This window comes from Heterocephalus glaber, unplaced genomic scaffold, assembly GCF_053883595.1.
Source record: "Heterocephalus glaber isolate CG9 unplaced genomic scaffold, H.glaber_assembly_v1.0 deba00001472, whole genome shotgun sequence".
Classification (NCBI taxonomy): Eukaryota; Metazoa; Chordata; class Mammalia; order Rodentia; family Bathyergidae; genus Heterocephalus; species Heterocephalus glaber.
This window is the reverse complement of record NW_028258315.1, coordinates 89,813,464-89,839,187: the sequence shown is the minus strand read 5'-3', so window position 1 is coordinate 89,839,187 and position 25,724 is coordinate 89,813,464. Positions and strand designations below refer to the sequence as shown.

The 25,724-nt window shown below is 47.5% G+C and overlaps 1 protein-coding gene across 17 annotated transcripts in view; it reads left to right on the top strand.

The window, feature by feature from the left end:
* The window catches only part of Cacna2d3 (calcium voltage-gated channel auxiliary subunit alpha2delta 3), a 1,090,211-nt gene that overhangs the window by 900,252 nt on the left and 164,235 nt on the right, over positions 1 to 25,724 (top strand). For all 17 annotated transcript variants that reach the window (XM_087181525.1, XM_087181521.1, XM_087181526.1 and 14 more), the window contains 6 exons: positions 10,960 to 11,043; positions 18,538 to 18,609; positions 18,865 to 18,926; positions 20,301 to 20,368; positions 24,589 to 24,634; positions 24,772 to 24,869. In XM_087181525.1, coding sequence (XP_087037651.1) covers positions 10,960 to 11,043; positions 18,538 to 18,609; positions 18,865 to 18,926; positions 20,301 to 20,368; positions 24,589 to 24,634; positions 24,772 to 24,869 — 430 coding nt within the window. The remainder of the gene's footprint in view (positions 1 to 10,959; positions 11,044 to 18,537; positions 18,610 to 18,864; positions 18,927 to 20,300; positions 20,369 to 24,588; positions 24,635 to 24,771; positions 24,870 to 25,724) is intronic.

Genomic DNA, 25,724 nt, shown 5'->3' with positions numbered 1-25,724 from the left:
TGGCTGCAGTCTGGAGATAACCTAGTCTTACCCTCCCTCTCTTGAGGAGCCCTGTACCCTACAGCTGGGGCTGACAGCAGACTATTCAAATGATCCGGACGGTGAGCTTGCCTCCGCTCATTTGAATAACTGAAGAATTCAATCATTTGAATGCCAATGATTATTCCTCAGAGTTTACATTTTAGAAAGACCTTGCATCTGAATCCCCATGAGAGCATTAAATTGCTATCTAATTAGCAGTCCCAAATTATATATATTTAAAAGATAATGAAGGGTTTGAAGGCTGTTGGAATAGCTGGTTATACATTTAAATGAATCACTAGAAATTTGTTAGTAATGTGTGGAGTTTTCTTTTACTTCTTGCTTCCCTCTTTGAAGTTCAGTAGACCCAACCTCACAGGGTTAAGTCTGGTAGCGGTAAGATAAAGGCAGATGTTTTTAATTATTCCAGCTCAAACTCCCAAATAATTATAAGCAGCTGTCATTTTTACATAATCCTAAATGATAAAGACCCAAAGAATGCAAATAAAAATGTTGAGACCCTGGGCTTTTTGGCGGAATAATTTGAATCCCTGTCGTACCACAGAGCTGACCATTGAACTTCCCTGAGGGGTGCTCTGTTCTTGCCATTATTCTCTCTGTTCAGCTTTCACGAATCACGTGATACCCAAATATATTTCCAAACACATCTTCCAGGTACCATATCCACATTTCCTGTGGATGTTGACTGGGCAGAAGGAAACAGCAAGGCAGGTTACTGAGGCGAGAGATTTGGCCAAGCAGGCAGGGCTTTTGCTGAGTGTGCTGCTCAAGCCTCATCTGTCCTTTTCTCCTTGGGATGGAGTCTTCCCCTGTCTTTGCCCCAGAGATTTCTTCCATCCATCAGGGGCATGATTGTACCTGGTGGCATTTCTGTGACCTGTGAGAGGTTTTCATTGGAATGGTTGCTGTGCCCATGCACTGTCTGTCCAAGGGACAGGAATCTCAGATGAGCTGACCTGCAGCTGCAGCCCTGGAGGCTCTGGGTTGGATCTCATAATCAGTGCTCTCTCTGCCTGTCTCGCCCTGGAAGGGTGGGGGGCTCTTGAGCAGCAAGACCAGGGGACGAACATTTAGCATAGCCACAGGGGCTTCTCCCGTTTGGATCCAATGAGGACAAAACCCAAGTTCACCCAGTCAAAGTGCACTACTCACAGCAGGTTGAGCAGAAGCCAGAGTCTTCAAGAGAGACATCTAGAGTAGTGTCAGCCAGAAGGAAGACACGTACATGCACATGTATTCTAAATTACAACAAAAGCCCAGCAGCCCCTCTACTAAGGAATGTTCGAGGCAGATTTAAATTGAGGCATAACCTGGCCTGGAAGAACAGTACTTGGGCGGAGCAGGCTGCCCAATGAGCTGAGCTGAATTTCTTGGGGATGGGAAGTAAAAAGAGATGAAAGAAGGGAAAGCAGACCAAGGTATTTTTTTGGAATAATAAAGTACAGTATCATCAAGTATTATCACTTCTCCCCAGTAACAAAAGGTAGGAACTTCAGCATCGTACCCTGAACATAACAGTCAGTTAGAATATTTGGATTCTCTCAGAAGACCTCTCCTGAGTTCCAGTTCCTAGCTATACTCCAAGGAAATTTAGAGGTGACGGGGAGAAGTTGTGGCTCTCCTGACTCGCAGTATACAGCAGGTTTGATAGGAACATGCCTTGGACTCTTCCTAAACAAAGCTCTTGCTCGCTCAGGCACAAATGAAAACATAAGTACATGTCCTGTAGATCTAAGGGGAAGAGTGCATTGAGACTTGATCGTTTGAAATTCAGCTCTGATCACTCCTGCGGACGTGGCTCTTGGTCATTGCTCACCTTGCTGCTTATCCCCTTCCTGCATCCTCAAGACACATCTCAGGGAGGCACTGGCCAGCAATCTCAGCTCTGGAAGGAAGTGGACGTCTTTGCTCCTGCGGCATGTTTCTCCTTGAACATGGCTTTCTCTGAGGCCAGGTGTCTGGGTCAAGCTTCTACTCTGCCACTCTCAGCTGAGTGACCTCGACAAATTACTGAACCTCCCTATCCTCAACTTCTGCGGCTGAAAAGTGGGGCCAAAAACAGAGCCTACTGCAGGAATTTTGATGGGACTTAAATGAGCAAAAGCTCACAAAATACAGGCCAGGCGCATAGTCACACGCATTTATGAGAGGGAAACATATACTGATTTGTTCATTTACTCATTCTCCTCATATTCATGGGGAACCTGCTCTTTTCTAGATGCTGTTCTATACTCTAACAGCCAATGATGAACAAGGAAATCACCTTTTCTTCATGATGCTCAGGACCTAGTGTGGCAAGCAGCCAAAAAAGCATATACTATGCAGGACAGAGTGGAGATGGGGCTGGCTGGAAGGCTGAGGGGAAAGTGGGAAGGACTTGAACTGGCCCTGTACCGGTCACTGCAGACCTTGCAGAGCAGCTGATGTCTTGCCAGAGTCCAGAGAGATCGGAGGGATTTGCTGTTTGACTCTGAACTGGGGTAAAGGGTGTCAGGAGCAGGTGGGTGCCATGTGGAGAGGCCTTAAGGCAAGAGTGACTCTTCACATTTTCGGGAACCAATTCGGTTTAGCCGAGGAGCACAGTGAGAGGCAGGAAGTACATAGAAGAGAGAGGCAAGCAGAAGCCATGTGACAGGACTTAGGGGATTCTGCAGTGTTGGGCATTATCCTACAAGGCATGGGTGGCCATGAGGACTCCAGGCCAAGCATAGATGTGATCTGAGTTTGGTTGTAGAAGAACCCCTCTGGCTGGAGCCAGGGGAATGGGTGGGAGTGGGGAGAGCCCAGGGAGAGCTGCTTCAAGGACACTTGCTCTTATCTAGGGGAGTGGTATGGTAGCTGGCACTAAGCTCGTGGCAAGACTGATGTGATTCACTTTCAAGACACTTGGAGGGTGGAAGCAGCCAGCAGCTGTGGTGGCTTCAAGGACCCTGGTTGCTTTGATGGCTCAGTGGCCTTTTCCCTGATTATAATCACCTAGCCTAGCTCCTGGCCACATTTCCCTGGTCACAGGCAAATAGCCGACTGAGAGGACTCAGCCAGCACTGCAGGGGACATTGGGTTTTCCTGTGAGTCATGAGTCACATCAGAAGCCCTGTGGGCTTCTTCAGACCACCACACATCCAGAAGCATTTTTTTAAAAGATACGTCACTCTGATTGGGGATCTCACACAAACACACCCAAAGACAAAACTAAATATTTGGCTAGGTCACCAGCCCAGTAGACTGCACGGACCAATGATGGATGAGAAGCTGCTCCATCTGGTGGTCAGAACATATGCAGGGAGCGTAGGTTGGACAAGATGGCCACGTGTGCTTCTATGCTGCAAACAGCTGTATTCTCAGGGTGGTGCGGAGTAAGGAGCACCTCAAATGAGAAAGGAGAGAGAGAGACAAGATGGAAAGGTCAAGAAAAGCTCAGGGGTGAGGTGACCACAAAGAGGGATTCCTGGATGTTTTCTTTCCCTTTGCAAATATCTTTAACAATTTAGCAGGCGAAGGTAATTAAAATAAAGCTATCAGGCCAGGCAGCTTCCTAGATAAAATCCCCTGTGCACATGGTCACACATACACATTTGACAATGACACAGCATCCTGACCCAGGCTGCTACTGTTTCAGGCATCCATCAGGTATGGCAGCTGGTTTGGCAGGAGGGATTCCTTTCTCTCTTCTCAGCATCCCTCTGTCACCTCACTTACAGATTCATTGCCAGCTGGCTGTCACTCATGTCGTTTAGACTACAGAGAAGCCTGGACTTTGAGAGCTCTCTCTGTAGTGACTGCCATTGTCCCAAACTGAGATAGTGAGACTAGAGTCTTCTTCCCTGGGACTGACCTGGGGGATGGCTTTGTAAGTGGGGTGACAGGATATGACAACCCAGAGTACATGCTGTCTGGTAAATGGTTCACCACAGCCTTGCAAAGGCTAGCATGACTTGTTACAGTATTGACTGATACCGTTTGCTGACTTCACTTCAGTGCGTAAGGAAATTCATTGTCTTTGTCAGAATCAATTTGTTGTGCCTGATTGTAGCCCCGATTTACAAGTTTGACAGTTGCACCTACCCTGGGGTCTTCAGATATAGTTAACGCTGCAGTGCAATCGTGTCAAGTAAAGTTTTGTACTTTTTTTTCTTAAAGTTACTTGCCAGATATCACAGATAAACTTTCAAATTATAGAGGCTTTCTGTTACCCTAGATATTATCTCTTAATGACATAGTGGTGTCTGAAAGCTTCTACGAAATTGGCTTTGGAATCAAGCCTATATCTGCACTCAGGAACCATTTGAAAGTTTGTAGTTCCTTATGAAGGCTGCCTTGCCTCTTAACTTTCATCCAGGAGATGTTGACCAGGTTTTGTCTCAAAGCGCCCCAACTTATCAGAACAGGTATCCTTCAGGTGCCACTGTGCGTCTGTTTTGGATGCCACCTCCCCGTGTTCCTTCTCTGCTGAGCAGCCGTCTTCTCTTAGCATTGCTTTTTGCCTGGGTCAGCAGACTTGGCATTGCCTCTCTGTTCCCTGCCTCCAGAGTCCCTGTCCTCTGCCCTCTGGCTGCCATGGAAGGCTCCTCCTGTCCCAACCTCTGAGTCAAATTTTAATTTCTGCGAGTAGTTCGCGACTGACTATAGGCTGACTTCTTGAGAACTGGAGTTCGAATCCAGCCATGGTATCATTAAGCAGCATGTGACCTATAAAACAGGGGTGGAGCTTGGCCACCTTCTTCCCACACACGGAGCATGACTCACGGCTACTCAGCTACTTGGAGGCCACTGATGAAGACAAAGGTCATTTGGATTTTCAAAGCAGCCCGTTAATTGTATTTTTTTTAAACACCCAAGTTGTTTGTGTTTTACAGCAATCAAAAGAATTTTATAATCATACAGGAGAACATGTAGAACTTGTCATCTTTGAAACACTTAAAAGCATTAATAAGAGCATGGCACCTTTTAGAGGAAGGAAAAGCCTGGCTGTCCAGACATGCCCTGCTGCCTCTCCCACACCCTCCCAGCCCCGCTTCCCTTCAGTGTGTGTGGGCCTCTCATGTATGTGGCATGTATGTGACAGGTATGGTTTCACCCCAATACAGAGTCATCAGAATTTCTCTCGGCATCTTGTCTGTGTCATCCATGCACATGTCCCATCTGGAGAATTCTGGGCTGTTGCAATCACACATCCAAAAGAGCCAACGTAATCTTGGTGGAAATCACAGCTAAACTAATATGCTCAGGTATGGAGAGGTAGCCTAAGGAAATAATATAATGCCCACTGGGTACCGGGTGTTATAACTCCCTACAGTCCCTCAATCTAAGCCATCCTTCATGGTCTGAAGTTTATTCTTGCATCCACCACTGTTGGTACATCCTAATCAAGTTGGCTGCTGGGATCTGACTTCCAACACGATTCCCCGACCGCTGATGGGCCTGCCACACACCATCTTGGTGGTGATTACTGCTGAGCTCAGGGTCAGTTGGTAAGGAGGAGACCACCTCAAGAGAGGCTCAGAAACCAGGCCTAGTTGGTGTGACTCGGTTCTGCTGCCTATTATCTGCATCAACCGAGTGACATGTCAGCCCCATGCTCAGCATTCTCCCATCCAAGAGGCGATTCTCCTTCACTTGGAGAAGTGTCCCCCACAAAAAGGCACATGACAGGAAGCCTGGGGAAGCTAGCAGCAGGGGGGGGGGGGGACGGTGCTTCCCCGCCATCCCAGAGGCAGTCATTTGGAAAGCAGAATAGATTGGTTGCTACATTTTATAAATTCCTTTTGGAGAACAATGAACTTTGAAAACTGAAAGCAGTAATAGCTTCAAAGTACTTTTATTTTTACCCGTGGGGAAAGAGAGAAGAATGTCAGGTGGTGATCCCTATATGGTGGAGTTAAGGACAACATCCTTTTCATTATTTTGTACTTTTCATCATTTTCCAAAATTTCTGCTGTAAGTAGGTATTACATAGATAATCAGAAAAAATTAAGCAAAAACAAGTACTCAGGCCATTGAGTCTGTGACACTTGTCCCTCTGCTGACCCCCAGGAGAGCAAGGGCCCACAAAGACTGTAGGACTTCTTTCTTCCAGGGTCACCTCCTCTGTCGCTAAAGGGGAGACATTTGTCGGCAAGTGACGAGGTAGAGTCCACCTGTCATATTCTAGGGAAAGGAGCATCACCCTGCCACAGGCCTGCATGGCCTTCGCTTTGACCTTCAAAACAGCAGACCAGTAAGCCAATTTGAAGGGCCTCCTTAAACCTGGCTCTCGGGGAGGCTGAGGCAGGAGGATCACAAGTTCAAGCCCAGCCTGGGCAACTTAGTGACTCAGCCAACTCTATCTCAAAATGAAAAAGGGCTGGGGATAAGCTTAGTTGGAGGGCCTGGGGTTCAATCCTCATTAGCACAAGGGGAAAAAAGAAAAGAAAAAAAAGGGAAAGGATTATTACCCAGAAATACTATTGAGAACCTTTCTGCCCGTGTGAAACATTCTCCCTAGGAGCTGAGGGAGCCAGGGGCTGCCACGTCTCGGAAGTCAGTGAGAGTATAGCAGCGGTCATTGGCAGGGTTTCCAGCCATGTTTGTCAGAACACATGATATCCTCAGCTCTGTGTGCTCAACCTTGTTTACTCCCATGCTTCTCACTGTAGCCCTGTGAATCGAGAGCCTGTTACCGCCATCTTTTTGATGAGGATCAGAGAAGTGCACAGCTAGCCCTGGAGCATACAGCATATAGTCTTGATTAGAACTCCGGTCTGAATCCAGGGCCCTAGCTTGTAACTACTCTCCTGCATGGCCTCTCCTGACCTTTCCTGATTCACTGGTTGTGAATTGTGTCCGAGGACTTGAGGGCAGGAGCTAATCCTTCCAGGCAGCTTCTCTGCTCCTCCCTAAGGCTCACCTGTGTGTGGAGCAGGGTCTCAGCAGTATTGGGTGTCCAGTGGGATATGGGGGTGCAGAGGTGAGCAGCGGATGAATGGATGAGTGAGAGAAGGAATTGGGTTCTGTCTTCTGTGTGTGGGGGGCAGGATGCTGTGCTCCCTCTGCAGTGGTCTCCTCAGCCCTGGGGAGAAGGAGACCAGGGCATCAGAGGAGACGGCCTGGGGAGAGAAACATCTGCCAGACTCCCACTGTCTCTGGCCTTAGCCCTACCCTCCTCGTGAGGGCGCCATGCTGGGCAAGATCTCTCCCTCTGCAGCGCGGATCCCCACCCTCATCTCCTTCCTCCCGGTTGGCATCATGAAGTGGCTTGTACTGTATGTGTGTGTTCCCTAGGGGCTGCGTGGCTGTGTGCAGACCGTTGCTAGGCCTTTCCCAAAGGAACGCAGAAGAGGCAGAGGCATTTAGCTCAGTGTGACCACCGCCTTGGCCCACTTCACTGTGCTCCCAGAGTCAGTCTGCAGGTGACGCCAAAGGGTGCTCATGTCCTCGCCATTAAATCCTGCCGAGCATATCTGAGCTTCAAGCAAGCACCCACTGGTTCCCACTTGCACCTCGCCGGGGAGCCTTCACATCCTGTCCTCCGGGGCCCAGGGTTTGTTTGTGTGTTCTCCATTCCCTTTTGCATCTGGCCTTTGTTTGAAACTCCACCTCAAAGTCATTCATAGCACAGAATATCTTTCCTTATTAAATTCTCCTCTACATATTTTTTTCATAAAACAGACACCAAAAACTACCCGTGACTCTCAGAGTCTGTTTATAAACCTTTGGAAACGATTTGCAATTCGTTAATCACATTTTCGAAGGAAGTTACAGATTATGGATACACCAACAATTGCTCTACACAGTGCCTCAACAGCATGCCTGGCTCCTTTCACGGATCGGGAGCTGTCGAGCTGGGAGACCTGGGATTTGTCCCACGCCAAAGCTGAATGTGAGAAGGGAGATCTGGCCTGGGGGTGGAGATTTGGAGATTCAAGGCCCTCACTCTTCTCTTTCTGTCACATGGTGGGTGGGCGGATCAGAGGAGATGGGCTCTGCTCAGAATGGTATATGCTGGGAGTGGTGAGGGATTTTATAAATCAGATGCTCCCAGATCGCCTTGCATGGACAACAATCCTGTAATCATCACAGATCACGATCATTTGTATACTATATTGGTGTAGTTTGCAGCTATTTGGTTTTAATGTGCATGTGAATGGCCTAGGGAACCTATTTTTGTGTCTATAACGTTTACAATAAATGTATTTCACACCAAAAAAAAAAAAATCAGATGCTCCCAAATAATCGTCAGTGCCCCAGAGTTTGTGAATACTTCATAAAAAACATAATGTAAAAGTCATTCATTTAACCCTTTAAAAATAAAGACATTAAATATATACAATTGGTTTGACACCATCCCCTCCACGCGTGTGCAGAACAGTGACCTGCAGAATCAGTGAATGGCCTCCTTCCCTTCAAGGAAAGGAGATATTAGCCATGTCTAGGCAAGGGGCCTGTGTCTTCACAGCAGTGCATGGGTCTCCGCTGTCAGGCTAGCACATGTTAGGAGTTTATTCTGTCTCTGGGAGTGCAATGCTATTTTACATGCAATGTCTTCTTTCATGCTCACAACCTGCCTTTGCTGTGGGGATACTATTGTTTCCCCTGCTTTGCAACTAAGGAACCTCGGGGCAGCTAGATACCTTGCTTAGAGCAACAGGTCCCATGTGACTTGGGCCGCAGGAAGTAGCAAAGCCACAATGCTCCTTTCTTCTTTTAAAAACATCCGGACACTTTCTCTGAGAATGAAGGCACAGCTGGGCCTCTGGACCTGGAGGTGTTTTTAAATTTCTGTAACAGTGGTGGGAATAACACAGGGCTTGGCAATTTGGGCAGGACTAGAGGTAGGTGAAGTGTCCTCCGCATTGCTGGCTATGTACAGTTGTTTAACTTGTTATTTAATTCATTAAGTAACTTGTTAGAGCCTATCTTCCATATGCGTGATGGGCAATAACAGAAGCAACATCAAGGGTGGGATACTGCAGCTAAGTCCTTGGGAAAGAGTAGAATGCCATTTAAATGACTATTGATCTTTAGCGCCTTGCATTTTGGAGGTATCCAATAAAAGTGTATTGAATAAATGAGTGAAGTAGTACTTTCTAGTGACCAAAGAAAGAACTCCTTGCACTAAAATAAATAAACTGCTTAGACCTAGCAGTGGGCTACCAAAGAAATCGTGAAAGTTCTGCCTTTGACAGTGCTGGGGATCAAACCCGGGGCCTGCTACATACTAAGCAATTCTGTATCATTGAGCTACATCTCACCTAAAGTTCTGCCTTTGAGGTTCAAGATCTAGGCTGCATGAATCTCTGAGGTGCCGAGTAACTCTTAGAATAAGTGTTAGTGAAATGGGAGGTGGGAGCTATTGACGCAGGTAGCGGAGGGGCAGAATGCCTGTCAGTCTCTGGCTCTCCTGGGCCTCGGCCTGAGTCCTAGCATCTTGGGGGCCCTCCCTGTCCCATCTGTCTGTGCCAGCATCTCCCACAGACCTCACTGCTGTCCTCCCTGCTCAGAGAGAGCCTGATTCTCCCGGGGCCAGAGCTCCCATGCACACAGGAACTTTTCATCATAGGATCCGAGTGCTACCTTGCTGTCATTTACAGTGGCTTCGGAGGGAGCCAGCTCCCTTCCCTCCTCTTCACCTGGAGTGGACCTGACACCCTAACAGTGACCCTGAACAGCCGTTAATTGGAAAGAAAAGAGTGCAAGCATGGTTGATGCGGAACTTAGAGCCTCCTGAAGGCAGGCAGGGCGGCCTTCTATGGGGGGGAGGAGGACCCCGCAGAGATAGTGCGCAGTTTCTAAAATGCAGTCAACACGGAGGAAAAACCACTTGGCCCTGTTTGGCACTACAGTGCTGCAAAATCTCCTCTTTTGGCCATTGTGACCGAGAATCCATGGGGCCGATTTAGACCTGTTTGCTTCCACATTTTGGTACGATTTTCCCTTTGTGCCCAGGGTACCTTCAGCACCTGTATCTACCGTAGCCAAAACAGCAAGTTGAGGTCCTGGGGTCTGAAAACACCTAGACTGATCCCACATCCCACTTAGAGTGTTACTGTTCAATAGGAAGATGACCTATCTAGAGACAAGGACAAAAAAACCATATATGTGTGCAATATATCATATATTCATGTAATAAATGTTATTTTCTAAACTTATAGAAGGGTGGCTTATCCTTAGCCTGCAGCAGAGGGCAGACTTTCCTACCATAAAAACACCCCGACAGCCAGCCTTAAAAGCCTTGACATCCACGAACATCCAGACACAAGAATGTCCGGTCGATAAAATGGTAGGTTTGTAGGGTGACCAACGCCAGTGATTTAGGGAGGAAACTAAAACCACTTCCCCAGTCATTAATGTCCTCATCAGCTTTTCCAGAGAAATGCCCTGATGGCCATTAAACCTGGCAGTGATCCCCACTATGCACACTACTTCAGGTGAAGTAGCCATGCCTGGCTCAGTACCGTGAAGGTCACCGTGATAGCGAATGGGCTCTGTGCATCTGCAAAATGTCACCAGGATGCTGAGCCCATGGTCAGCAGTGGAGATTGATGGTTTCACTTCCCAGCCAAGCATGGGAGAAGGTTTGAGAGTAAAAGACTCCTGCCACAGGGGATAGGGCTGCAGGTTGTCTCCTGTGTCATGAAGGGTGGCTTGTGAGCTCTGGGACATGTCCCACCCACGTCCACCATCCAAGGAGGGGAAGAACTTCCCTCTGCATCTGGTGTCTCAGGACAGAAAGTCCACCAGGTGAATCCATATGACGTAAAGACTCGGTTTTCATGTTCCCCAGCTTGGAGCAAAGGTTCCCACCATATGGCCTTGGTGTGCCTGTCACTAACACCCCTAGAGGTCTTCTCACAGTTGCCAGGACTTGGGGGATAAAGGTTGCCCGGGCTGATGATTTCATGGACTTTTTCTTTTTCTTTCTCTTCTGCCTGACATTAGTATGAAGAAGGAAAGAAGCGAAGGAAACCTAACTATAGTAGTGTTGACCTCTCTGAGGTGGAATGGGAAGACCGAGATGATGTGGTAAGTGACTTAAGTTTCCTGAGGAGGGAGCTCTGTGGACTTGCGGCTGGCCCGGAGCTGGCTGGAGGCCGACCTGGCCACCAGAGGGATGTGGAGACATTGGGCCTGTACCACCTTCGGAGTATTACAGCTTTCTTGCCCGTCTGCCAGACTGGTTAGGGACAGGCCGGCCAGCCCACCTGCTAGGGCATTCTGCGAAAGCCGTCCCTCTTCTGCTTACTCCAGTCTCCTCCCCAGTGCTGTGACGGGACCTACAGTGAATCTCAGGCTGGACACAGGAGGCCCCACCCACTCAAAAGGCCGGGAACCCACAAACCAAGCAAGCAGGTTCCACACAGCCAGGATTCACCCATCAGGACCTCAGGGTTGCCGTCCTGGTTTCTCAAGTGCAGCCCAGGCTTTGCCGGCCCCTCCCTTGTGTGGCTGGCTCCCCACTTCCTGTCCCTCCCAGCCTTTCCTGCTGCTCCTTACAGCAGCACGCCGTGCTTCTTCCCTGCACACTTCCAGCCTCTGGTCCTGTATTAAAAGCTTTTCTCCTGCCATGACATAACCCCGTCGAGTTACTTCCTCAGTAAATCAGATTTGTTAGACACGGCTGCCTTTATGTGAATCCAGGCCGACTCTCCTTGATGAAATGGTAACGTACCAGGTGTTCCTGACCAGGCTTCCTCTTCGCTGTTTCATGTAGTATCTCTTGCCAGGCCTCTTTTCTCTGCCCCATGTTCAGATTCGTCTGAGGTCCTTTCCTATTAGCATTTTTTTTCAGTGCTAGGGATCAAACCCAGGCCTCATGCATGACAGGCAAGGGCTCTCCCCCAGTGCTACATCCCCAGCCCTCCGGGGCCCTTTCTGCAGTTGCACCATTGAGTTGCACCATTTCCATCTCTAACTCTGTCCTGCTGTCCACAGCAGTGTTGAGAATCACTGAGAATCGGGTTCTCTCTTGTGACTTGTGCCAACGGGGCTGGTCTCTCGGTTCCCCTGCAGCAGCTTTCCTTCTTTTCACATCCTTTGCTCCCTGGCCCATCTCGGCTAGTGTAAATCTGACTGTTTTCCTCACCTGTGAAATGTAAGAGTCCTGTCTGTTGTAGAAATATAACCTGTTTCCTTCCTTATCTGCACTCAGTCCGGTTAAACCCAGGTTCAGACAGAGTAACATCGCCATTTGATAGAAGCCACTTCCCCATCAGCCCTCTCTGCCCCAGGTGCCTGAGGCCTGATGTCACAGCAGCTCAATGACTGGCAGAGTTGGATGCCTCCTTGTTCCTTGGACCCCATCACCAGGCTCCTGTCTGGGTCTTTGCACCCCTACCAGAGCAGCCTCGGGGAGCCAGGCGGCCAGGGCACTGAGTTCACTTTGCTGCTGGCCCTTTGTCTCCAGCGAGCAAGGAGGACCTCTGGACCTTAGGGGTGTTATTGTTTTCTGTGGGGATTTTTACCCAATAAAATGAGAGGATGGTGATTCCCTACCTCTCAAACTGTTGCGAGGACTCCACATATTAATACGCATATGGAAAGATATAAAAATACTTACACAGCTGTATGGACACATGAGCTTTCTGTGAATAGTAGCCATCAGCAGTGACAAGTATTCTTACCATTGTTGATCCTCAGCTTACCTTCTCCTGAGGAAATGTCCTTGCCCAGTGGACTCGTAGTGTTAATGTGCCTCAGGAGTCTTTGAAGGGAAACTTCCACTCTCTTCTTTCTCTTCCATTTCACTGTGTCCATTGCTTCCTTTCTGGTTTGTTTTGATCTCACTGAATCCTTCCGCTTTCTCTCCCAGAGGGCTTGAACCTGACCTTCACCATGCTTCCCAGGCCCTTTATCTTTTCCCTTCCAGTCAGTATGGATGCAAGCTTGTTTGTGCTCATCCTCACTCCAGATCGTACCCAGCCGAGGAGCCAGCACACGCTCGTCTCCTTAGCACTCTGCTGCACTCTCACTTCTCGTGCACATGCTTCTTGAAGAGATTTATTACCGGGCTCCCTCTAGTCACCCCCTGTGGCCCAGCAAATTTTCAGTGAGGGAATGTTTCCTTTTACTAGTCGTGCTTCGGAAATGCTTTTTATCTTCTCATCACAGTTCCCTTCTCACTCAGGTCACAGGCATCAGATTCCCAGCCTCACGTGCATGGTCTTCACCCTCATCTCACTCACGAGTCTGAGTTTCCACCCCTTGGGCCACCCCAGTGCTCCCTTTCTGCCCAGTCTGGCCTCTGGTTGTCTCTTTGATTTGGATCTCCTGTCTTGTACCGTGGGAGCCAGGTGCCTTTGAAATGTGAATCCCTTTACTGTCAATATGTTTGACTTGGAAAAACTCAAGTCACCATTCTCTCCTGGAGATTTGCACCCCAGCCATTGGGAGATTCTGTGATCTATGCAAAGCATCTCTTCAAAATCTCCACAGAATTCCATATGTTCTTCATATACTGGTCCGGATCCGGGAAAGACACTTAGCTAAGCCCACTGAGAAAACAGCAGAATAGCTGCAGAGATCTTGGGGGACAATCCTCCTTCTCTCCGGCAACTTGCCACATCCTTCCAAAAATGAGGCAAGATCATGTGCACTAGTAAATGGCCAAAATAGACTGGCTAAAATTAAGATTTTTTTTTTTTAAAGAGAAATAGAGACCATGTAGAGGAGTATGGCATGCAGGGTGAGTTAGGTGCTGTGTCAACAGTACAATGCAGAGGCAGATCTTTGGGGAGCCCATGAGTCAGGGGCTGGGGTCTCGGGACATGCGTGATCCAGTCTGAAACACTGGAGAGATCACCTCTGGGAAGGAAAAATTATCTTTAAAAATAGTGTTTATCCTTTGGGTATAAATTCCTGGAGATGGCCAAAGGCATTAAGGATGATTTTTGTTTTGTTTCTCTTACATTTTAGTCATTACCAAAGTTTCCGCAGTGAACATGGTTATTTCTATAAATAGAGAAAACTCACATAAGTAATAGTAACTACCATATAAGGAGCTCTTCCTATGGGCCAGTGCTGTTCTAAGTGCTGTGCATGAATGAACTCATTGATTTCTCACACAAATCCCATAAAGTGTGGGTTATTGCTGTCTGCATTTTACAGCTAAGGAAACTGAGGCAGAGAATGGATGGAATAGTAGAAGGGGACTCAGCATGGATTTTGGCTCAGGAAGTCTGGCCCTCACAGCCATGCTCTTTAGTCTGGATCTGGGAAAGACACTTAGCAGGCATGGAAGGAGCTCTTACGCCCAAATCCCTAAAGGCTGTTTCAGTGCCTAATGGCAGCTGCGTTATCCTCCCATGAGGAATACAGAATATGGGAGGTGGCTAGACAGCATCTGTGCCCATGGTGTCATGAGCACTGCCCCACAGATTCTCCCAGACCCAACTCAAATCCTGTCAACTGCCCTGTGAATCTTTTTTTCTACTGCCCCCCAGTCAATGGACGTTTCTTCTCAACATGATGACTCTCATGGAAAGTTTCCCCAGAGTCCTTTCTTCCCAAAGCCCCATACGCCTCCTCCCCTGGGGCATATTTCTGAGAATTTCATCCACAGATTTTATACTTTTTTCACCCTCTCCAGTGTCCCTGCAGCACACGCTTAAACCCTGAGCCCCTAAACCAAGCAAAGCCCACCCTACGAGTCCAGACTGACACATGGGGGTGGGAGCGACTCTGTGCCCGCATGTATTTTCATGTGCTGATTGAATGCCTGCTTGTGAATGACAGAGCTGGTTATCCACGGAATCTCCTTCCCCCTTCATCTGCCATCTTAGCCAGGCAGTGTGTCATTTGTAGGCTGCCTGCCTGAGCGTGGGCAAGGTGAGGCGCCTGTCCCGTTGTGGACAAGGAGCTGCCGTAGGAGAATGAGCTGTCCTTGGGTAATTACACACACCCCAAAGTGGCCCCGGCCGCTGTGGGATGTTTCCCTAATGAGCTCTGTCTGGGAGGTGGGAGCGGCACGCTCACAGTGGAGCATGAGCACAGCTTGCAGTTGTAATGTGCTGCTGGGAAAGTGGGTGCTTCTGCCTATCATCAAAGCTGCTTCAGCTTCAGGACCACACAGGGGACTGTGTTCCCCAGGGGCCCTGGTGAAGCACAAAGCAACTGGACAGTGCAGAGTAGGTCCCCAGGCCATGGGAGGGGGGATCACTGTGACCAGACTACTATTTCTGTTAGAGGGAGCTTTCCTTTTATGTTAGGGACTAGCCTGTGGTGAGAGTGGCATTAATGTCCCCTGTGCTGTCATGCTTGTGAATGCTTGGCATCTGATGGGCTCACGTGACGGTGCCCTGTATCACTGATGTCCTAATTTGCCTTCCTTTGACTGTGGGTTAAGTTGGACATCTGTGCCTGTGATTTTCAATCCCCGTGTGATGTGCTAACACATGAGCACACCAAAATTTGTCTGGAAATTTTCCTCTACCAGGACATGTTCATTTTTCCAGTCATTCGCTGTTGTAAATGCCAGCCGTGACGATCTTAAAGGATATTCAGACAACCCTTTGCCACACCATCAATCACAACCTCGCTGCCCTTTCTGGGGAGACTGCACGGTTACCCTCTCTCCCATTATCTTGCCAACATTCCGGGTACCTGTGCCAATCAGAAACAGAGAGGCACTCCTGACTTACTGCCTAATTCTGGGTAGGTCCCTCCCCTTCTCAAGCCTCAGTGTCCCTAAAAAAGTGACATTTCTAGAATGGCCCAGAGTCATAAGGCTGTATTCTCATAGGCAATGCCTTGAGGGAAAAAAAAAATCACCAAATCCTCTTTCTTCCTCTCCCAATGACAGGGAAACACCTCCCTCCTACCCCATCCCCCCAACCCATCACGAGTATTTGGTGCTTATGGAAGTACCTGCTGGGGAGTAAAAGCCACATACTAGGATGTGGTCCATTTTTTAAAATTTACTTTGATTAAAACAAATCTGGAGAGAATCATACATAATTTTAATGTTAACACTAAACTATTTAATATTGTCCCAGTACATTTTCTGCTGATTTGAGAACCAGAGGTTAAGAGCTTGGGGTCATGAGGCAGAAAGGCTATTCCCTTGGGCGTGTTTCTTAACCCATTCCTTGGTTTCCCCACTTGTCAAATGGGAAGAATAATGGTACCTTAGAAAATAATTTTGAGGGCCAGGGATTTAGCTCAATGGTGCCACCCCTGCCTCGCAAGCACAAGGTCCTGAGTTTGATCCCCTGGTATCAGGGGGAAAAAAAAAGAAAAGAATTTTGAGAATTTTAAAACTGGTGCCCGGCACATAGCGAGACTTCAGTAAATAGCATCTGTCAGTAATGTGTGCTTCGTGATGATCTCAGGACCACAGTTTTTGAGGCGACTAACAGGATCCCCAAAGTCTGGGAGTCTTCACTCAGAGACATTTTTGACAGAAAGAAGGAGAAGGCATTGAGACACAGAGAGGTCCGAGGGTAGCTGGTGTGTCTGGGAAGACTTGAACCTTGATATCCTGCCTTTGAGCCCTTACCTCAGGCTGCCACCTTTTCAGTCTGTGCCATCTCACAGATCCGCCTTTTTCAGCCTAGGAGTTAGGGGAGAGGTCACAGGAACCATGTAGGGGTCCCGAGAAGCAAAGACAGGGGATGAGATCTTCTGAAATAGAGGCAGAGGACATCTTCAGCACCAGGTACATTTTCACGTAGGTCACAGTCCACAGAGTTTGAAAAACACTGGGTTAGAACATGGGCATCTGTGTCAGGAGAACTGAAGCTCAAATCCCGATTCCTTACGCCGTTGGAAGCTTTCTGGACCTCAGCAAAGCTGAGGAGAGTGATGGTGACAGTGGTGTGATGACAGTGTGATAGTGGGTGACAGCCAACACATACTGAGTGCACCAGGCACTCCTCTGGATATTGATCCCACTAACCTTCCCTACAGCTGTGCCAGGTGGGTGCTTCATCAAAGTGCTGTCACTGGTTCCATTCTGCAGCGGGGGAAACTAATGCACAGAGGAGCTAAGAGATTTGCCCAAGATCGTACAGTTCTGACCCTTAGTCTGTGTCTGAACTGCAGTGCTATCCTGCCTCACAGCTAGGTGTGCATAAGTGGAACCTATTTTTGTTTTTAAGGGGCAAAACGAGCCCATCTAAGCCTTTGCCTCCAAAAGCATCCTGGAGCCTGGCCTTGGGTCCTCCAGGCCCTGTGCGCTTACTCTGTGCTACTGCGAGTGGGGGTGGAGGGGCATGGAGGCATGGAGGGCCTTACCTAATCTCCGACTTGCCTGGGGAATGTGAGAGGGGCAGGTCCCAAATGACTTTAGGCAGGCACCAGAAAGAGGAAAAATGAAAACCATGTTAAAGATAAATCGAGCTGTTCTTAAAAGTTAGAAAGTAGACTTAATTAGGACCAGCTCTCCCCATCCCAAACCACAGAAGTTAAAATGGGAAAATATTTCCAGAAATGCCCATTATGTGTTGTTAAAAAATATCTAGAGTAAAATATATGTTGTATTTTATATATGCCTCCAGCTAAAAATTATGCTTTCACTCTGTCTCACAGAAGATGGGAATGCAAGCCCAAATCTAGACAGCCCCGAAACAAATGTAGGTTGCTTGCAAGCATGGCAGTTTTCTATCGGCCAGATCTTACTCAGACTCCCCAGAGGAGAAAAGAGGGGAAAGGAGACAGAGTCAAGGCCCAGGCTAGGAAAGAGCCTTTCCCGATGGGCTGTGGCATGTCAGCGTTTGCTCATATTCCATTAATGGCCTTCCCTGCCTGCAACCCTTGGTGCCCGTGATGGCACATCTTTCGTCACCATGTCTGCTGTCCTCCTCTGAACTCGGGGAAGGGCCACGTGTAATTAGATGAGGTCAGTCAGGGGTGGGGAGGAGCGCCAGGCTCCCTGATCCTCGATGGGACCCCCAAAAATCAGAGACAGGGTCACCCCTGTTCACCGCCCTGTCAGCAAGGCCATTAATTGGCCAAGAATTCTCAGCAGGCATTTGAAGATGATTCATGCTATAAAAAATTAATCCCTCTCTTCCACATGTTCAGCCTTTTTTGAAAAAAAACTACTGTGTAGGAAAATATCTTTAACTTGATTATCTTTTGAAAAATGACTTCTTCATGACAAGTCTGTACCCTTTTTGAAAACATAACTTTTCCCCGAGACACTCTTGCCTCTTGAGTGTCGTAGCCGTTTGCTGGGAGTCCATTCTCTGATTCTTCACCAGTACGGTACAGGCCGTTCTGTTATTGCTGCCCTGAGGTTCACAGGAGCACCCCAGGTGGAAGCTGAAAGTAGGTGATTTGTTTTTAGCCTGTCTCCCGTTATCCCAGACCATTGGGTATTTATTCTTTGGAAGCTCTTTCGCATGCGTCTGAGGGTAACACACAGATGTGGCGTGTACTTGAAGAAGCTCTGAGGTTTGCTGGGAAATACATTTCTGTTTGCACCAGGCATCGATGTGTTCCCTACCAAGCATGCAGGGTACCTAGGCAATGTGGGAACCAGGGAAGAACTAACACCCCTACTCCCTTTTGTCCTCGCAGTTAAGAAACGCCATGGTGAATCGAAAAACGGGGAAGTTTTCCATGGAGGTGAAGAAGACTGTGGACAAAGGGGTACATTTTTTCTCAAACATTCTTGCTGCTTAATTTAAACCAAACCTCTATGAAAAATTAGCTTTGAAAGCTCTATCTGGAATAAATATCTTTCGCTGAGATCATTTTTCCCTTGTCTTTACTTATCTCAAATAAGATTCATGTAGTACTGTTAACCTGATCACAGCGTGTCCATTTATTTTTATGGATTTCTGAAAACGTCACCTAGCAGACTAACCATGTTTTCTTTTCTCTGCGACTTTTTTTTCAATCTAGAAACGGGTTTTGGTGATGACAAATGACTACTATTATACAGACATCAAGGGTACTCCTTTCAGGTAGAGCTGACCATATACATGGACATTCCATCAGACCCATCAGTGTGTTTGTACAAAGCTGCTGACGCGCTCAGAGCTCATCATCTGAAGATAACACACACCCTGCCGAAAGGCTGGAAAGAGTGAGGAAGGGGCTTTTCCCAGGCTGCTTTTGTCTGTGCTTTCCAGAAGGGGGAAGATGGTTCAGGCTCACCTAGGAGAATTCATTTCATCTGCTGTGGCTTTGAATCTTATGACCAAGCAACGAAGCTCTGGGGATTCCCACTAAGGGTGGGGACTGGTTCCGAGGATGACCTGGTCCTTAACCATCCAACTTGCTGCCTCCTCAGTTCCATTTCGTCTTTTATTTCATGACCACAAAACAATCCTTCAAACTTGAAGGTAGCATTCCACCCTTCCATGTTGTACTTCCGTTTGGCTTCCCCGAGCTGTTCCCCTGTGCTTGTGTGTCTGAATCCTGTTGTCTCTCTGTGTAACCATCTTGAAAAATGGTTTTGCCTCATTGCCTGCTTTCAGATTTGCATGTAGTATTCTAAGAGTTCCTGCTACTGTTAACTTAGTGTTATAATACCTTTTGTGAAAAAATTATTTCAGTAGGGCGGTTTCATGTTCCTGAACTGGTGTCTCCCCGAAGTGAGGAAAGAGAGTTTACAGACTATAGATTAATCTGAAAATAGATTTTAGCGTCATTGTCATCTGTTGCCAAGGATCACAGGCAGGTTCCATGTGGAGCCAGGAGCAGTTGACGAACACATGAGCTGCTAAGTGGGATTGCCAAATGAAGAGGCTGCATTTTAAAAACATAGTCTCTTACTTTGGGCAAAAACAGAAAGAAGATGAAATCAAGCCAGGGAGAGTGTGGGGAGCCTGCTAGACTAGGGAGAGGCTTGGACTGAAAAGTCTGCACCCGATAATATGGTGGCACAAAAACGGGAGTGGAAGTTTGCATTTTAGCCCTGGAGAGTGGGTCGTCTTTCCCTAGTGCCGGACTCGGGGTGTGGAAAGACCATCTCTGGCTGCTCGCTGGGCAGAGGTGTGAAGTGTGAGTAAGGAACAGGGCACAGGTCCCCGGGAGGAACTCCAAGACAAGGGCCTGTTGGATGGGTGAGCTGTTGCCGCAAGTCTTGAAAACACAAGAACAGCCAATGGCTGCCGGCATTTCCAATCAGAAATGACTTTGAAGCAGCTGCTTAAGCCTAAGAGAAACCAACACCCACTATAATCAGTGAGGTTTTGAAAGTAAACTGTTAGAAAGATTGTTTATAGAACATGAAATGAAAATGTGAAAATGGAAAATTAAAAAAAAATGTTAGCCCGCAAGTCTACTCCAGTCTGTGCCATAGACTTCAAGGTCTGTTTTGTCTCTCTGCACAGTTTAGGTGTGGCGCTCTCCAGAGGCCATGGGAAGTATTTCTTCCGAGGAAACGTGACCGTCGAGGAAGGTAAAGTGTGGCCTTGGCTTGACTCACCCTGCACTGAGAGAGAAGGGACCTGAGCCAGCTAGGAGCTCACTGAAGAACTTGTTCACTGTGCAGCCCTCCAAGCAAGCCTTGGGCATTTGACTAAAATGATTGCTGTGATCTTTCTTGCTGGTTTTTCCTGGATTTCAGAATGGTGGGGACCCCAACTAGTGATGTCCTTCGTTATGATTTTACTTACGTTCTGCTGTAATCCACAAAGCTGTCAAGGTGAACCATTCACCAGCGATATTCTCATACATAAATTTCAGTAGCAGGATAAATAGAATTTTAAAACGCAAGCTCAGGGAGGGAAAATCCAGAAACAAAAATCTGGAAGCCAAAGTTGTCTGTGGTGGAGCCCCACATTTTCCTTGTGTTTTTCTGGCAGCCCTGGCCCTTAGGCAGTGATGGCCGTGGAAGTGATTCGCAAAGGGCAGAAAGAGGAAATAGCACCAGTGGATCTCAGACTCTTGTCTCTTCATAAAGCACAGTGCACAGCAACCCCCTGTGCTGCAAGCAGCAGTCGTGTCACAGCTCTGTGAACTGTACAGTACTGTCACCCACATAGTGCCCCTTTCATCTCCCAGCCACTCACTAGTGCAGAAGCTGCCTTTCCCATTATCACCAGCACAGAGGAAAGGGTGGACCTCGTCCAATCTGGACATGAGGCTTTGCATCTTCATGGAAAAGAAGTCGGACCAGGCCAGTGGTATTTCTGGGTATACGCAGGAAGGACAGCTAGGCACAGCAAGGTTGATTCTCAGCCAGATTTTAATGGGTTAGGGCTGGCTACACATGACTGTGGTGAACTTGCAAGAGCTGGACTATGCATGGCTCACGCAAAAGGTGGAGCAGCGAATGAAGAACGAAATCAGCGGTCCCTGAGGTGCCGGTTTACTGCTGATTGTTTCTGCGCCATTTCACAGGCGTGGGTTTTGTTTGCCAAGAGACTGTGAGATCTGGTGGGACAGATAGAGTAGAGGGACGCACAGTGAGCTGAGGAAACCCAGTGTTTGTACAGCGCAGAGCCAACCATGTGGGCTGTCTTCCCAGAGACATGGAGGAGACAGGTGACTCTGTGGCTTGGGCAAGACACTTCAGGAAGTGGTCTCAGAGATCATGTTTTCACTTCTAGAATTTTCCGGCTCTGTGAACATCATTGCCCATAAAAGAAGAACATTCATGTCTGAGACATCTGAGGAACAGTGTAATGGTCAGATCAACACAGTGAGAGGTCATTAATGGACAATTAGGCCCTCATCTGTCTGTCCTCTTAGTGAATCCTCAGCACATGGCCTGCCCCTCCCTCCCTCTCTGCTTCCTCTCTCCCTCCCTCTCCCCCATCCACAGTTGTTTTCCATTGTCTTCTGGATCACTTTTTGGTCACTATCTTTGTCCTGTGTGTTCCACAGCTGTTAGGGTAAGCAGTCACAGAGAGAATTTCAGAGCTAACTGTAATCACCATGCAAGACATTAGTTAGAATCCTCAGCAAGGGGGAGAGTGTCTGGTCATCCACACAAATGAGGTCAGATCTTCCTCTCTCTGTTGGTCCTGTATAAATAAAAGGACTTACACTCTTGCCAACTTTGCTGAGTAATGGAGCCTAGGAAAGCTGCTTCCCCTTAGGCTAACTAGTACAGGGTTTTGTCATCTCTAAAAGCCATGGTGTGATTATTGTTCTCTCATGTTCTTGGAAAGGGAAAGAGTTCTTTAGAGATAGCGGCCACTTGTATGGGTTCTTCAGCAGGGACGGCTTCCCTGTGGACTGGAGGGATTTTCCGTGTTCCTCATCATGCCATGTACTACAAAGACGGTGAACAGGTAGACTTTGCTCAGAAGTGAAAGAAGTCATTGCTGTGGCTGAGGGTACGGGCTGAAGCTCTACCTGCTCAAATTAGGTCTCTTCTGGCCCTGCTTTGACCTGTCTGTATCTTTTATATGCATTGTTCATCATCACTGTTTAATAAATTATAGCTACTGTCAGCACTGTCAGTTTTCAGTAGATGTGATTTTAGTTAGAAGAACTAAAATTAGAGGTGAGGGAATTAAAGAACAATTAAATATCCTTGGGTACCTAGGAACTCAGAGAAGAAGCAATAGAAAAGGATCTTCCTTCAGAGTCTCATCTGTGGGGCCTATGAAATACAGCTTCAGAGGGTTCTGTGGATAACTGAAGCTGGGAAAAAAAATGGGATCTGAATCTATAACTCAGTATTCCAGGAAGATGCAGAGCCCCCATGTACCTTAGGGGCCTTGCATTTCCTACTCCCACAGTAGCCACCTTCCCTGCTGGCAACAGGACCCTTTCTCTTACCTTCTTGAGGTCTTTGCTTAAAAATTTGCATTGTGTGACTGCCATAGTTAACATGGAAGCTCTCTGTTAACACTTCCCTTCCTCTGGCTTTCCTTCTCCTTGTTCAATGCTCTTCTCCTTCATAGCCCTCACTGGTAACTGATATGCTATCTATTTAAATTTCAATTTTACCTACTAATCTTTTCTGTCGCTGGAATATCATTAAGGCAGTGATTTTTGTTTTGTTTTGTTTACTGCTGTATTCTCAGGGCCTAGACTAGTACCTGGCACATAGCAAGTGCTCAGGATTGCAGAGAAGGATGGAAGAAGGGAGGGAGGGAAGGAAAGAAAGAAAGAAGGAAAGATGATATAGAGGGAGAGGAGGAGAGAGGGAACAGGAAGAAAGTATGCATGCATGGATATATTATCATAGGGATTAATCACTATCCCATTTAGCCATCTTGTGGAGCTTATGAGTTGTGCAGTATTACCTGTAGTGTATAGGTGATAAACTCGGAGTTGATACGACATTCCCAAGGTCCTTCAACCAGTGGTATTGGGGCTTACGTTCAATCTAATATATCCCCCAGTTCAAGCAGAATAGGTCTGTGTGATAGGTCTAGTATTTTGCTATTTACTTCATATGTCTTTATTTGAGGAAGAAATTTGAGATCTGAGTGCAGGGAGGTACCAGTAATCATGTCGAAAACTGCCTTTCTGAAACAGGCTGTCGGCATCATCAAAGTGCCCAAATGGTCATTCAGAAATGTATGCCCGCCCACTGAAGTCAAGAGACTTGAAGATGCAAGTGAAAAGAGTGACTTCGCAGATTGTCTGGCCCTTTTTGTTTTGCTATTGTGGAATACCCGAGGCTAGGTCCTTTATAAAGTAAAGCATTTTGTTCAGCTCGCTGTTTTGAAGGCTGAGCATCCAAGATTGGGTGACCCCATCTGGGCAGCCTCTGATGGGGTCTTCTAGTGTCACAAGATGGCAGAGAAGTGGAAAGGGAAATTACTACATGCAGGAGGGGCACTTGTGCAAGTGAAGAAGCCAGAAAGCAAGGAGTGGCCAGATTTACTCTTTATAGCCATCCAGTCCTGTGCGAATCAACCCAGTTCTGTGAGAGCTACGCTAATCCCTTCTAATGACCTAATTGCCTCCCATGAAGCCCCACCTCTTAAAGATCCATTACTCTCAATATCATCACATTGGTATCCAGACTTCCCACATATGCACCTTTGGGGAACAAGCCGTGTCCAAACCATAGCACAGGGTCAAAGTGGTCTGGGGATTCTGCAGAATCTTCCAGATTCCCTGCAGGCCCCAACTCCCCTAGCTGCCTTACTGGACGGGTGACTCAGTTACTTAGAATCTGTAACAACTAGTCTCTGCTAGTCAAAACCAGTTGAGTATTGACAATTTCATATCTTTCACCCTATAATTCACTTTCACAACTATCCATCAGCTAGGGATTATTATCAGTCCTGTCTTGAACATGTAGACACTGGCATTTAGAAAGGTAAAGTAACCTGCTAATAACACAAGAGTGAAGTGGCCTAGCCCAGTTCCCAACTCAGACTACCTGGGGCTCCAGGGTCACTGTTTCTAAACATCCCGTTAAGCTTCCCTCCAGGGACTCACTGGCGTCATTTACTTTCAGGGGGTTAGCATTTTCATGGGATGAAGGGCTGAATGAGGAGGCAGTGCTGGTAGAGGAAGATAGAGAAGGGGAGGAAGCTGTTGGGATAGAGACTTTTTTTCCCTTTGTCTGAATCCCCCTTCCCAGACTGTTCCTTTTGGATTGGTGTCTACCCTCGACCCACCTCCCAGCCGTACCCTAGAATATTGGAAGCATACACGCAGATGAGAGGGAGCAACCCTAACCATTAACCCTTCTCCCACCTGCAGGCTTGCATGACTTGGAACACCCCGATGTGTCCCTGGCAGATGAATGGTAAGAATTCATCAGTCCTTCATCAGCACCAGTGCTTGTTGCCTTCTTTGATTTTTAGTTGTTGGGGCTCCTGCGCCCAGTTTTCCTGACCTGTCAATGTTTATGTGCTCTTATCTGGGGCCCTGTCCTGTTTTTAGGTCCTACTGCAACACTGACCTGCACCCTGAGCACCGTCATCTGTCTCAATTAGAAGCCATTAAGCTCTACCTGAAAGGCAAAGAGGCTTTGCTCCAGTGTGAGTGTGCTGTCAAAAGCGTGCCGTGTGTGCATGGGGATGGAGGGGAGACTAAAACCCATTTCTGCCTCTGTTTCTAAGAGAAGCTGTGATTTGCCAGAGACTGTCTGTCACACTGTATCCAGCTGCATACCTGCTTCCCATAGGAAGGGGAGTGAGAGCATGAGCTACCAAAAATCACACAATTCCTTATCTTGGTTTAAACCTCTGCCTTAGATTTGTCCCCCTACTAAACCATTTAGTCAAGCAGCTGAATAGGATGGGAATGTTACAGGTGGGAAGGGACTGGAAATAGTTGTTCATCCAGCTCCCTTATTTTACAGTTGAGAAACTTAGTCTGGCAATAGGATTATCTCATGCAAGGCCCAAATCTCCAGGCTCTTGGAGGACCTTCTTCTCTCATGTTGGTGTGTGTGCTGCCCCCTCTTCTCCTATCATGTGACCCCTGGGGGGCCTCAGTGAGGAATGGCCAGAGGTTGTGTGGAGAGGTGAGGACAGCAGGCTGGATGCTCCTCTAGGGTAGGGGCACACTCTGAGTACACTGCCTACTATTAAAAGGCAGTTCTGATACTGTTGTTTGGGTAGAAGAAGATTTGCTGAAAAGAAGCACATCACCTGCTCCTCCCTCTAATGAGCATCACTTGTCCAGTGATGTGAAAAGTCCTTGACAGATGTGACCTTAGGGAATAACCCTGGCAATCCCACAGGAGATGTGAGCAGATTATCCAGCTACTACGTGACACCTTGGGGAATAGATTTTCTTCTGAGGATTTGCTTTGATAGGGAAGGAATCGAATCCACATCATAAGAGCCCAATTTTTCATTTCCTTTGAATTTTGAATGATATATATATAT